This window comes from Typopeltis vanoorti, chromosome 2 (genome assembly GCF_054136105.1).
Source record: "Typopeltis vanoorti isolate ZY-2024b chromosome 2, IOZ_Tvanoo_1.0, whole genome shotgun sequence".
NCBI lineage: Eukaryota > Metazoa > Arthropoda > Arachnida > Uropygi > Thelyphonidae > Typopeltis > Typopeltis vanoorti.
In genome coordinates this window covers 38,842,604-38,858,234 of record NC_143550.1, presented here as the reverse complement: position 1 = coordinate 38,858,234, position 15,631 = coordinate 38,842,604, and the positions used below count along the sequence as shown (strand labels likewise).

The following is a 15,631-nucleotide window of genomic DNA, read 5'->3' as shown; positions in this document are numbered from 1 at the left end:
CGCCCTTTGAGAACCACTAGTCTATAGTCTTGCAGTCCTTCATATTTCTCTTCTTGTGCAGTGGTATGAATACCGACTTCTTCTAGTCTAGTCTATACGCCTATCATTCATATCCTTATAATCAATCTAATCCCTGTAGCCTTAATTAACTCTGCATGGATTCCATCTGCAGCTGGATCTTTATGATTATTATGATTATTTGACTGCTCTTTCAAACTTCATGCTTAAGTGGAGTTGAGTTGAAACAACTCAAATATTCCTATTCTGTCTGCTATACAGTTGTTCTTCACAGTACATCTGTGTCCACAATGTCTCCAATCAACAAGTTTTATGTACAATCAATGTCTACAGCAAAACTGAACTGATTGATACTGTATTTGAATAAGTTCACAATTATATGCTTCCAGAAGTTAAATGCAGTCCTGGAATAAGCACTTAGCAAAAATCTGCATAACCTAGAGTTCCTAACACAATTGTTTGGAAAGACTGCGTAATGGCATTTACATTTTTAAGTGTACAGGTACACATTATTCAAGATGAATTGATGTTCATACAAAATATTACATTGGATAACATAGTATTCTGGACACCAAGGACTACATCTGAAATAGCCCAATCATTGATACACCAATCCAAAAATTGTTACAACATGCAGAAATATGTATCAAAGCAGAAAGAAATAATTGATATTTCAACTTAAAAGAGTGTGTTTTAAGATGATATTAAAATGCTTTCAACATCTAATCCTAAAATAAATGCTTAACATTTATCCTGCCTACCACTTCACAGTGGTTAAAACTGCTGGACCCATGTTATTATAAACTTTTTTTTTTAAAGCTTAACGTGCCTCAAGGCTCCTCTCCTGGGGAGCCTTGTATTAAATAATTCATCTTTCAGTGAACTCAGCAAAAGAAACTTGTTCACAGACTGCAAAAGGAATAATGAAAGTTAACAGTTCAAAAGATTTCTTACACTAAAATGTATTTAACATATTGAATGGATATTCAATTAATATATGTTAGGAGAATTGCAGTTGTGTCAACTTTTAGATGCCTTTAATGTCACAATTACTAGCCAAGTGGATATTAAAATCAACTTGGCTGGTTTCACTCATAGTGAATTCTTGTTGGTCAGTTTGAGAAAAAATGGAAAGAAGTATATGGAGGTGTCTGTCAGTATGTGTATTTTCAATAAACTGAGATCTCCAACTGTTGTCCAACCAGCATGATTAGCAGTCTAAAAAAAGAATGCTATTACTGGATTCAACTTCTAATGTAGATCATATTCTTGGGTGGATGACCAAACCGCCATCAACATATCTGAATCAGATAGAAAGATACTGTGAATTGATGTTAAGAAAACACGAAAAAATTCCTCCATTATGTAATTAATTAAAGTTGGTGAATTGGGAGATGCCATAAAGGTATTAGTCTCTATTTACACGATTTCTTTTGACAAGTAAAGTAATGTAAAATCAAAGCTGGTTACTGTTTTCATGATAGAATTAATCATGTCAGGGTCATACAATCGGCAGCTCTATGATAAACAAATTACTTTATTTCAACACAAAATTTCTATTCATATACACTTGCAGAAATTCTCTCTCACACACATACATTCTATTTATATCCACTGCTAAATTATTGAAGTTAGTTGAACTACAACCATAAAATTACCTACATGAGTAGAGGCATCATCAAAGAATTTTGTACTGATTTTTTTGCTAATTATCTGTGTCCTTACATAATCTTTTCTAGCTAAACAAAGTCTCATCTGCTCAAGAATAAGTTCAACCTTTTCTCTGCGATCCATAGATCCATATGTCTCTACCTACATAAATAAAATTTTAAAAAATACTGTTTAATACAGAAAATAAATAAAAAACTGGCTCTAAAACAATGCAGTGCAATACAAAGATCATTTTAACATTACAATGATAAGGAAGCATGCAATTATTAATTTATTCCCTTTTATAGAAACAACAAATCTGGATAAGAATATGAAAACATTCATTTTGTCAACACTGTGACTTAAAAACGAACAAAGATCGCTCTCTTTCACAAACACAAGTGTACTATCAATACAATACCTATCAATACTTATATGTTTGGCGCTATATGATTAGGTGTATTTTACTTATGTCTTGTAATATTCAAAATTTTTCAAATAATATAGCCTTAGCTTAATAAGATCCACTGCTTTCATTTTGATGAATTATGACTATTACTACTACCATGACCAATTATATATTTAGTTTAATCCTTTATCCAAGTGTAAGCAAACAAAGTTTGCGCCTCAAGTATTTTCAGGACTGGGGCAACTCGTGGAAAAGGTGGTAGCATTATACATGTCCAGAAGGAGATGAGTTTTGCATTATGAGACACTAAGGCAAGTGATGAGAAGTTATACCACCTTTGCCACGAGTTGCTCCAGTCCTGAAAATACATCAGGTGCAAACTTTGTTTGCTTACTTGGATAAAGAATTAAACCAAATATATAATTGGTAGCATAGCCAAGTGAAAAAACTTCCATTAAGAATATTTACTTTCATTTCATGACATTCAGATCTTCATATTAAGGTCATCATACATTACAATTCAAACAGCATGCCAAAGTGACAATGATCTGATCAACCATTATTCTACTAGACTGATCTCTAGTGGTGGGAACCTATATCAACATATCTCTTATTTTTTATAACAAGGTCAGAGAACAAATTCATATTATCTTTTAATACAGCAATAGCAGTAGCCTAATCAATAATTTACCATAATTGTTTGTTATATTAAGGCTAAGATCCTAGAGTACTACAGTCCTAATTATAATTTATAATGAATCTCAGAACAAAAGGTTATGTGGGTAGAATATGGACCATCCATATTCTTGGGATTTTTAAACTATTATTGTTAAGATTAGGGTGGTTGATTAGGATTTCACAGATCTCCTTAAATTTGCACTTATACCACATTTGAGTGTGAACAGGTACCTTTCCAGTGAATTCTATATAAAGTATTCAGGGCATGATTAGAAAGGCAAGATTTATCATAGTTATTAAATTTAATGTGTCATTTATGTTCCTTTTTTTTTGGAGAGAAATTGTGCATCTAGTTTCACCTACATAAGGCAAGTTACAGATGCACTGATGGTATACTCCAGGTGGGCCAGAGGAGGAGGGAGGAACCTTGGAGGAGTTGAATAAGTTCTTTAATTTTGCAGGTTTAAAGGTGGCATTAAGGTTGTATTTGTGCAGTATTCTGTAACTAAAGGGATATCAGCATGTGGAATGGCTACAGTTTTACTGTAATCTAGTTTATTTTTATTATTAGATGCAGCCTTTGATGCAATTAGATGAAGAATTTTGTTAATACTATTTTTGGCATGGCCATTCTTTAGGAAAGTATTGCTGATAATTTTTAATTCATGCTTAAGTGCTTGCTCATTGGAGCAAATCTTTAAAGCTCTGTTATTAGTGAGTTAATGACACCTATTTTTTGTGTTAGGTGTTGGTGGTAAGAGTATCTGTATATGTCGGTCACTATATGTAGCTTATGGTAAACATGAGGGAAAGACTGACAGAAAGGAAGATGTGATAAATGCGTCTAGAAATGAAAGGATGCTTTCTGGCTGATCATGCCCTGAATACTCTATATAGAATTGACTGGAAAGGCATCTGTTCATTACATCATACCAAAATGAATGCAAATTTAAGGAAGTCTGTGATATTTTAATCAACAGCCCTAATTTTAACAATATTTATGGTCTAAAAATCCAAAAATATGGATGGTACATGTTCTACTTAGTATTTAGCCTTAATATAACAAACATTTATGTCATGTTATTGATTAGGCCACCACTGCTGTATTAAAAGATAATATGAATTTGTTCTCTGACCATGTTATAAAAAATAGGATATAATTTTGATGTTGGTTTTTTCCACCACTAGAGGTCAGGCCAGTAGAATAATGATCGAATCATTGTTACTTTAGCATACTGTTTGAATTGAAATAGTTTGTCTCTGTACATAAGTGTATACTGTAAATGATGACCTTAATATGAAAGTCAAAATGATGGGAAATTAAAGTAAATATTCTTAACAAGGTACTAGTCTCCATAATTTATCAAAATGAATGCTGATCACTATGTAATAGTAAAGGAAAAGATGCACTGCATGTTAATCTGTCAGAAACTTAAACACTACTGAAAAGAAGATTACTGAAGGCATATCTATTTCTTGAGAAGAGCAAGGGAGAGGATTATAATGGTTGGCTTTGTAAATGGAAGTCATTTAAGAAGTGCACTGTAAGTGACAAACAATATGGTATATATAGCAAGTATGTGAGGAGAAAATAAATTATATATTTTATATATTATATATATATATATATATATATTACCTCCACACATACTACAAGAGGCAGAAAGGAGTATAATAAATGATGTAGCGCCAGGGTTCATGAGCAGAGTAATCTAATGATAAAACAACAAAACAAAACTATAAAACAGGGTTGGGTGGCTCTGAATCACAGAAAAAACAACCAAGACTATGATATCAACCAATGTAACATGCCTCGTGGAGAAAAAGCAAACTAAATAAGTTATTGTTAAACAACCACATGCCTGGGAAAGGAATGTCCTGGGTTCTATTCCCATCACTGACATAAGGACCTTTCTCAGACATAGCCAAGTTAGCCAGTCTTGGGCATGGACTGCAGTGTTTTTCTCCCAGTTTATCTGAGGTTTTTCATCCCACAAGCAGGCAAACCGGCCTTGAGAACTCAATGCCTCTACAGACATAGGATACACTGGGAGGCACAGGGCAATGAAATTCATCTCCCACCTAAAGAATATATATACATATATACTGTATTAAGCAGAATTCATTACTCTTGACAGATAATGCTATTTTCTTAAATAAATTCAAGATTTTTCAGTCAAATTAAATAACAGATATAATTAATTTGGTGTGAAATTCAATAAAAATATGAAACAATTTTTAATGAAAATGGCAAATCAAATATGGAAACTGATAAAAGAATGAAGTACTAGTGCAATGGAAAGTCAACTGAATAAATTCATGCTGAAATTCATATTCATTTATATTGCAGACAATTTAGTAAAATGAATTAATTTTTAATGAAATAAAAATTAATTCTACGAAACCATTTGTTGACTTTTTTTTTTTTTTTTTTTTATCAGTCTGTGTTCTCATCTATACCGTTAAAATTAAAAAATATGTACGAAGAACACATAAACCTCCCCATACATTTGTTGACTGTTTTTCTCGAAATTTAATCATGGAAAGGGCTTTAATAAAATATAATCTATGGATGACCATCAATGATGTAAAAATACAAACTATGAAAAGGTGTGCAAGTTGTTGTGTTTACTAATGTTATCCATAAATTGCACTTTTTTTTGCTTCTATTTTGCAGGATGAGAAACTCAAGTTTCTCAGAAGAAAGAAAACTGTGCAAGACAAGCATGTCACAAGTAGGATAGAAATGCTATCAAATTTTTTTTTCTCTTTTTTTTTTAATGAAGTTCAGCCTATATACACCCAATTCTCCATTTACATAGTAGATTAGTTCCAGAAAAATCCGTGTAAATGAAAACCGTGTAAAAAAGAATACAGTGCATATGGAAAATAGAAGAATGGCTCCAGATGTGAAAACCTGACACAAACAATAAGTTATTTTCAAACAAAACATATGAAAATCATTGAATAAAACTATTTAATATTAATGGAATATTTTTTATTTTATTTTAAGTACTTATTTAAAGTATATACATATGTACAAAGGCCCAAATACACCCGTGCATATGGTTAGTTAGTTATTAAATTTTATTCACAGTCACTTTCTTGATAGTAGTCGTATTCTTTTGTGTGAGACTGGAATTAAATCACTTCCATCACTTGAAATACTTTGGCCGTCCTGTTCATACCGCAATGGCGAAATATTTTCTTCAGTAAAAGGAACTAAATTAGCACTAATTTTCAATAATTCTGAAGGTTGATTTTTTGTTTTTTACCATAAACTCTGTAATTAATCGTTGATATCCTGTTTTGACAAGATCTTTGTATAATTCTTCATATCGCACCATACATGACTTCAGTTCACGTTTAAACTGTTTAGCTCGTTCGGTATTTGGATCATGTGTAAGAAAATGACTGCAATTTACTAGCCATTTGAAGCCCACCTTTAATTAATATTGCAGTGAGTGGAATCTCTTCATCATCATCACTTTTTTTCTTTTTCACACATTTTGGTCAATAGCTTTCCAGCATGCATTTAAAGTTGATGGTTTCAATTCTGATAACACCAACTTAGTAAGTCTGATGCAACCCAAAGTAGAAAATTTCTTCCACACATCAATAACTGTCGGTAGATTATTCTTATCTAGTTGATCCAAAATGTATTGGAATGTTCTTCTTATTTAGTAAGTTTCGAAGGTAGTGATCACACCCTGGTCTAGTGGTTGCATTAAGGATATTGTATTAGGCGGCAAAAAACAAAATTCCATATTTGGATGTTCTAAAACACCCACATGTGGAATTTTTCCATACAAGCTGCAGTCTCTTCACCAGCTGATGATAAAGTGGCATCACTTTACCAAGTGATGCCACTAAGAGGGAAGAATTCGCAAATGGGCTTTGACAAAAGTCGCAAAAGATCCAGAATGGCTGTACAACATCTTCTGGACAGATGAAGTGCATTTTTTGTTGCATGGGACAGTTAATATGCATAACTGTTGAATTTGGGCACAGGACAATCCACAAGTCTACACAGAGGAGTCATTGCATTTACCGTGGCTCACTGTTTGGTGAGGCTTCAATGCATCTGCCATTGTCGGTCCCTTTTTCTTTGAAGAGCCATGTGAAACAAGGAGCTAGGAGACGTGCTCAGTAAATGCACAGCGCTACTTGCAACCGCTACACGAAAACATGGTATCATGCTTGCAGGAAAAAAATGTTCACGCAGTCTTCATACAGAATGGGGTGCAGCCTCGTGTTGCATTTCCTGTGAAGCAGTTTCTCATCAGCACTTTTGGTGAAGAACAACTCATCAGGCTGTAATTACAACTCTGCAAAGCCTCCTTGGTCCCCGGACTTGACACCAGTAGATTTTTGGGTGTGGGGCTATTTAAAGTCCTGAGTGTACCTGAGCAGCCCATCTTCCTTAGTAGATTTAAAAGATGCTATTCACCACGAAGTTGCTTGCATCCACCTGGATATACTCCATGCTTCTGTAAATGTTCTCACTTGCTTGCAGAATGTAATTGCTTGTGTTGGCAGACACGTTGAACAATTACTGTAGTGATATGTAACGGGTTTCCTCCATATGATTAAATAAGTTTGGTGCTATTCTGTCATTGCCTTCTATCAGTGACAATTTGACCTAATTTTTTTCTCCTCACCAAAAAAATCCCCCTCCTTGCAATTCGCTTTCGTGCAAACAGTACTCTAATATACCAATTTTTCTGAATTATTGAAATATTTCAGGACTTGTGTGTGTGTGTGTGTGTGTGTGTGTGTGTGTGTGTGTGTGTGTGTGTGTGTGTGTGTGTGTGTGTGTGTGTGTAATAAAAATACATTTTAAAAATGCAAGCATACAGCATATAAATATCACAAGATTATAATAATCTGGGAAAGTTGATCTATGGGCAAAACATGATACTTTTTTCAAGCCACATTAAGCTTTAATGGCCTAAACCAGACATAAAAATCTCTTGTCACCTAAATGTATTCACAAACATCCATGCCATAGTGATATATAAGAAGCATGATCCACTCAGTCAACCAGGACAGAAAATAGAAAGCACAGATACAATAAACAATTCAAACAGCATGAGAGATCATGATGTTTGCATCATTTTGAAAGATGCAATATCAGTGACTTATCTATTGCATGACAATGGTAAAAAAAATTGCATCATACAATAAATATACAAATAATGGAATAACTTATGTGAGAGTTTTTAATTTATCATAAAATTTTTGCTCTAGTATCAATATTATCCTCACTATGAATTTCATATTAAACAGGCAAATGCAACAACCAGAAAACTCAAAAATGAAAATGCGATCTATACAAATGATGTAGAGTGGTAACAGTCAAAAATGCATAAGTTCTTAACTGCATAATTTGAAAAGAATAGATATATTATGTATCTTACAAAGCACAACTGTACATGATGGGATGTATAAAGAATAACAATTTTCCATAAGAGGAGATAACTTGAGTCCATTTTTATTCAGAAAGCTGAGAGCAAGGTGTCGCAAGTTTCTTTGTATCAATGCTCTGAAAGAGAACCGTTTTTGTCAAGGACCTTAGTCTTTTTCCAAGATGTTCATCATGACAATCAATTGCAGATCTACCAGTTTGGCCAATGGCAGGGAATTTGATAAACACTGTGGTAAGCTAAAGGCAGAAGAAAGGATAAATGAAAGCCAACAAATTTAAGCAATTAAACTGTTCTTTCAGAAAAACCTTAACAATTGGTAATGCACATATTGCAAAGCAAATATTACACAAATGGAACATTTGCTTTGTGGACTTTTTGGACACTGCAAATATTCTGTTACATCCCGTTAATGACTGAGCCAGTTTACCTTGATACAAAATTGCAAAGCATCTTTCCAAATTACCTTTAGCATTCAATGAAAAATCCTCTTTATTCAATAAGAACAGTTCTCACTTCAAAGAAAAAGTTGGAGATTTATCTTTATCAGAGAATCTTAATTTAAATTTACCAGAGAATCTTAATCATAATTTGAAAACAAGGACATATCTTAAAGAACTAATGAAGAGCAATTTTCCATAAGATGGATAACTTCAGTCCCAAAGAAAGTTGAGAAGCAAAGCTTGAACAAGTTTCTTTTATATAAATGTTTCGAAAGAAAACCACTTTTGTAAAAGATATTTGTCTTTTTTCCAAAGGACTTTATATTTAGTGGAAATGGCATGTTTTTCAGGTATACTGGCACACACATATTAAGGTATTATCTGGAATCGCAGTATAAAACCAAGTAAATAAAAAACAAAAATCATTACCTGCAATTCTTGTAAAATTGTTGCTGCTTCTTCGATATTTCCTTCCTCTTCTTTCATTTTGGCTAATTTATGGGTTAGCCTTGCTCTTTCAACTTCCACATAAATCTAAAGTAAAAAAAAAGTTTTAAATCAGTGTTTCTTAAACTGTGTTCCATTTAACCAGAGGGTTCCAAAAAGTAGGAATCCCTCAGAATTTAAAGACAACTTGTATTAGATATAGTTTCTCAAAAACATTCAGTGAATAGGTAAAATACTATTTGATGAAGATGGCCTCTGCCATTGAAAGGGAGCTCGCTCACCAGTTATTACAATACGGTGAAGGCATTAATATTAATGTTTTTATTACATTTATGTACTGATATGAGGAAACATACTATAAGGAATTTTTTTATGACAATAATTTGAACTATTACTGATATGCTGAAAAGCATACACCATCAATGTATTATTTAAGCATGAATGTGACTACTGCAGCGGAAATAGAGAAGGGACACACATTTTCATTGATTTATTTAAGCATGAAGTCATGAAACTTTCCACTTCTGCATTTTAATTCACACACACACACACACACCAAGATGATGCCCAATGTGTTCATTGAGAGGTTTTGTCTAATACTCATATGGCTTCATCAAAACTTAAAACACTTTTTGAAACAAAACACTAACAGAATATATCAACTGATTTTTTTAGAAAAAAAATTAAAAAAAAAAAAAGACTTTAAATTCTCAGAAATGCACACTTTTTTTGACTGATGAAAATACTGGTGAAAATGGTATTCAGTCAAATATTTCAAGAGCTGCACCCGAAAAAAAAAAAAAAAGGCTGTGATAACAGTAACAAGTAAGATTTCAGATTTAAATTATGTGTGCGCTTACATTGAAAATAATTTTATATAAAAACAGAAAAGAGAAATAGCTTACCTCTAATTGTTTTCATTTATACAAAATCAAGCTAATCTCTGAAGAGCTATAAAAATTTTTCAAAAAAAGTATTAACCAGCCTGGTTGGTCAAGTAGTTAATGTATTCCACTCTCCAACAGGCTGTGGGTTAGAATCCTGCTGTGGGCATGGATGTTTGTAACTGTCTTTAAGCAGGAGATGAATGTAATTGCCTGATGTGAAACCACCGCCCTGCTTATTGGAGGCATGAGCGGTTTGAAAAAGTTCCATGTTTGGTCTCTAGAGAAGAGTTTTCCAGACTATGTAAAAAAATAAATGAAGAATGCAAAACAAAAAAAAATATATATCTACCCTATATATATAAAATAAGCCTTTTTATGTAACGTTTTTTGTCTAGTTATTTGAAACGTTTTGAAACTCAGGGGCTACCTGAGTGTCGAGTCTTCAAAATTCGAGTTATCAGAATTCAAGGAAAACCGGCCTACCAGTCTGGAACTCGGGGGGGGGGGGGGGGGACCCCTTTCGAGTTTTCAAAATTCAAGTCATCAGAATTAAAGAAGAACCAGTCTACCAGTCCGGAACTCGGGGAGTTGGGCACCGTAGTCGCAAGTGGACAGAGGCCTCCCATTTTGAAGACTCGACACTCGGGCTACTCTGAGTGTCGAGTCTTCGAAATTCGAGTCATCAGAATTCAAGAACTGCCCTACCAGTCCAGAACACAGGGGGGGGAATAGTCCCCTAGTATATATATAAACTGATAAAAATAGAAAAAAAATCTCCCTAGTCCATCTACAGTACAAAATGTACTATAAGCTTGAAAATAACCTTTAGTGAGTGAGAGCAACATAAAAAAACCTGATATATGCCTAAAGATAATGAAAATGAGTTAGCAATTAATATAATTTTTGATATCGCTATCACTTTGCATTGCAAAAAATCAAAACAGTTTACTAAGACCTGATTATGCCCTGCATGTTTGATATGTAAAGAATGAAAACAAAGATTACCAAAACAAGCCTTAAATTACAAACCATTAGGAAAAAGAAAACAGGACGTCCTCTTAAGAAATTCAATGATGACTTCTAAGGCCAGAACAGGCCACTCTAGGCCCAAATCTTTGTCAAGCATGATGATGATGATGTTTGATCGTGACAGACTCAGGAGATAATTCTCCTGAAGGAAAATAAATAAAATAAAGTAAAAATCCCTTTCTAACTATATCATTTTGAATGACATAATTCTGATGAGTGAAGATATTAATCACAACTTTCAAAAATAATTAAAACAAAGTTTATGCTCTTCAATTAAATGAATTGACTGACATTGTTTATAAGGACTTGTTACTTATCTATGTTAGGTATGCAAATTGAGAGAAACGTGAAATTAAAGAATTTTTGAATTGCTTGAAATTGAAGAATCATACAACTGGCAATTCAAATTTTTTGGCATCATCAGGCTATTTCTGAAGTGCTGATTTAAAAACACATTTCAATTTATATGCATGGCATAGCTACTAAGCTAATTAAATATACACAAGATTAGCCACAAAAATTAAATTAGTAGCACCAAATACAGAATGATATGACAAATGTTAGTAAGTAATCTTACTTTAAGTGCTGTAATAACAACAGCTGTTAAGACAGTAAATTTTATTAATTCCAGCTTTCTTAACCTGGTGCTGGTGAGGTGGGAAAATGTAACAAAAGTGGTAAGGTGGGATCCCACAGACCCACCCAAATAATTTATCCTTTGCCAAGTAAAAGGCTCCCTCTGTGGATTCTTCCTCACAGTCTTGTTCTGTATCAGACTCATGGTTACTGACTAATTCTAAATTAATTTCACTATCATCATTTCGGCTAAATGGCTCCTCGTCTGTCAAAGCGTCATCTATAAGTTGACATAACCTCTGTTCTTCCTGCTCGTAACTCATCTGGTAAAAAAAAAAGATATTCTCAAAATACCCTCTAAATATTTACGAGAATGTGTTTGCTTATAGTTGTTATATAAAAATATAGAAGACACAGCAGTAACGATAATATTTTAGTAGAAAGCAACTTATGTTTCGGAAGTAAATATAATTACACTTTTGGTAAAGTGGGGTCTGGATCCCAGCACACTAAACTTGCTTACGCACAACAGCCTGTCGTCAATGGCATCGAGTAGCGGGTTACGGGAAGGGAAAACTATACTGAGGCATGACTTACTGCCATGCGCTGTTAAAAAGTTATAGTCAATTTAAAATCTTTGGAGTCTGTGATACCCCACCTTACTAACGTCGAGTTAATTCCAGAATGTTTTTGAAATATTATGTGATGAAATGAGGTCTTCTCATTAAATGGGTAAAGAAGACACTTGGCACTCTGTTAATGAGGCATCAGAGCAAGTATATACAGAAATGCCTGCCTAATGGAAGGAGTAACAGCATATAAGAGAAAAATAAGATGAATAGGTGACTGTTGATATAACTGATAGCTGAGCTACTAGTTTTCTCAACAATTAATCATCTCATTTTTCTCACTAAAGGAGCCATTAATTGCTTAGCAATGCACAATATATAGTCTCTTCCAGTCAACCCTACCTTCCTGCAATGTGGCCTGTTACTACAAACAGGACTCTGACAAACCTGGCAAGTATTATCATTAAAAAAGATATATTCCTCAGAGGAAATGCCAACTAGATCCCTTGGTGTAGATAACTTTCACTGTCCAGAGAAGCACAGCACAATCCTGCATACTGGCAGCCTGAAGCATGCTTAACGTACTGTAAGGAGACAAAAAAAAGCAATTCAACAGACCAGATGCCAGATAGCATATTGAACCAAAACTGATGATAACATCAGAAAGCTTCCTGACCAGCTAGTAAATAATCTTTGTTGAATACAATATAGTATACAATTATTTTCACTATGTTCACATGTCATTTAGATGACACGTGATCAAAATTTTAAATATTTCTGTGGACAAATTGAAATCACTTTCAAGCACACTGTTGATCATCTTCATAGGCCACAAATTGTGCATACTGCATATATTGCATCTATTTTCTTGCAACCAGAGGGATGTTGCATAAATTTCTGTAAACTAGTGTATCAGGTCAAAGACAAAGAAAAAATTAGGCAGGAGACTGGTATTAATCAACTGGACCAAGTCCTCTTCAGTATTGCCATTTGAGGATGAGTATTAAAAGAAATTAACTAAGCTTTAGTAGAGATATTACATGACTAACTTCAGCTAACTAAGTTTCATTAAAACCTGCTTCTAGTCCCTATGTGGAGTGCAGATGTTTCATCTAAGAGGAAAAACGAAGAATTTAAGCTGACAAGTGATTCAGCTTAAACATACCGAGTGCAAGATCAGCTCATCAAAAGAATATTTATTTTGTGACAAACGATTGACCACAGTACTGAATGAGGGGAAATCATCCTTGATATCAAACTTAAGTCACACTAAGTTTGATATGCAGATAATGCTGTATTCCTAAATACATCGTGCAAGTCTCCAAGATGTTTCTCCAACTAGACTGCATAACAGACAATCATTTTGGCATGAAAATCAGCAATAAAAAGACAAACTATGAAAATAGGCAGAAGTACAGGTAACTTCAGCTGCATTCTTAATGGAGAACCTATAGAACAAGTAAAATATTTCAACTATTTAGGCACAGTTTTTAGTGAGGATGGCAAACTGAATTTGGAAATTAACATAATAAGCAAAGCTGGCATTGTGGGAAGTCAGTGAATAAATTTATATGGAATAAGAAATCAGCCAAGACACCAAATTAGTGGTATGCAAGACAATGTTCAAACTAGTCTTATTAGTATTATTTGATACCTCCAGGAAGTCCAAAGACTCATGGAGGGAGAGTGTGCCAACAGCATCGAACGATTGAACCTCTTCCAACTACTAACCATGCTCAAACTTACTTAACTTTTTGCGTGAGGCATTAGTAGCAGAGGCTCTACCAATCAACCAACTTTTGCTGGCATGTATATGAGAGTTTGGTTAGAAATAAAGCACTTGATCAAAGCTAGAAACCACAGATATATGTTTTGAAAAAAAAAAAAAAAAAATCAGGGGAGTGAACAGATGGCAGAATCATATTAAAAACAATGATATTAGAAAGGAACTTGACATTTTAGCATTCAAGAATGTGTGAGCAGAGCCAGTTTAAGATGTTATGGCCACTTAACAGAATAGGAGATGAAAGGTTAGCAAAAAAAAAAGCATTTAATGCAAAGATGGCAAGAGATCCAGAGGAAGACCAAGATCAAGGAGGATTGATTCAGTCAGAAATGTCTTAATAGAATGAAATGTTAGATACAATGTTGGAGTGCTGACAAATAACAAGACTAATTTGGAAGAAAATTGTTGATAGGAGATTTGTAATAATGTCAAGTTAAGCATGCAGTGCTGTCATAGTAGCCTAAACATAGCCCATATAGTGAGGGTGCATATCAGGAAATGATGGAAAGCATCCTGCCACTTAAAAATACTCTCAATGCATATATAGTGTCTGCAGATAAATTAAAATATCCAACATTAGTAATAGTAATTTATTGAAAAATTAGGGATAACAGTGATGCAGGCCTCTATCAATTTTCTCGAGTTAGAAGTAAACTAATTCTAATACTACTATCTATTAAAGCTTTTCAGTTATCACTTCTGCTCTGTTTCAGTAGAATAGATGAATGCTGATCACAAAAATAAATAATATTTTATCTTAAAATATATAAATCCCTTGTACATTCTCCTTACATATAAAAACGTATTGCTATGTAAAGAAATGACCCACCGAATCAAACATAGTGCATATATCTTACATGGGAATGTTTTGAAATTAATTGAAACAGTGAAACTGGCTTAACTGCCAACATAAATATCCAATTAACTAATTAAATATTATTCTGTATAAAACTGACTTAATATAATCAATTAACATAATTAAAAATGCTGAAGATGACCAGTTTACCTTTCCTGCTGTAACTGTCCTTAGTGTATCTATAAATTTTAACATTGTTTCCTTATCGGGCAGTTGGTCAACGTAAGTACAGCATTCCTGTATCATTTTAGTAATAGCCTGCTTAATTTGGCTTCTTCTTTTAGTTAAAAGAACAACATTTTCATTCAAAGCTTTCCAATCACGAGCTTGATAACAAAGCTGAACCACAGCAACAAGAACTCTACTAGTGGAATGAGTATCAGCACCCTGAAAAACGAAACACATAATAAAGTAACAATTTAACAGTTTTTATTATTCCCATCACGTATACAAATTATACATATTATACTATTCAACTTGTAATTATGACAATATTTCACAATACAATTCAATGCACAGTACAATGTTACAAAATAAAATTCAAGTATTACTATCATATTCTGTTGGTACTAACACTTATTTTGGCTATTATTTTATTATGGTTAATAAAAGGTTTTCTCATATATGCATGTAGAACATAATATATTTCGAGTGGTTTCATAGTTATGATAAGTAACTGGTTTAGAGTAATGTAAGTAGCTAATGAAAATATGTGTAACCAAGGGCCGTAGCCATACTGGTTACTAGAAAAGTAATTTGCTCAAAACAGACATTGAAAGTCTGGGGATCACATCTAAGAGGGCTTCCTTAGCAGTTATAATAATGTACATGTTGATATTTTAATACTAATTAAATGA

The 15,631-nt window shown here is 33.4% G+C and overlaps 1 protein-coding gene across 1 annotated transcript in view; it reads right to left on the bottom strand.

Annotated features, from left to right (window-relative positions):
• Nucleotides 1-15,631, bottom strand: part of Rpn5 (regulatory particle non-ATPase 5) — a 100,990-nt gene that overhangs the window by 45,351 nt on the left and 40,008 nt on the right. The window contains exons 3-5 of the mRNA XM_090404413.1: nucleotides 14,925-15,161; nucleotides 9,054-9,158; nucleotides 1,681-1,830 (exon numbers count right to left, since the gene is read on the bottom strand). Of these exons, the coding sequence (XP_090260539.1) occupies nucleotides 1,681-1,830; nucleotides 9,054-9,158; nucleotides 14,925-15,161 (492 nt within the window). The remainder of the gene's footprint in view (nucleotides 1-1,680; nucleotides 1,831-9,053; nucleotides 9,159-14,924; nucleotides 15,162-15,631) is intronic.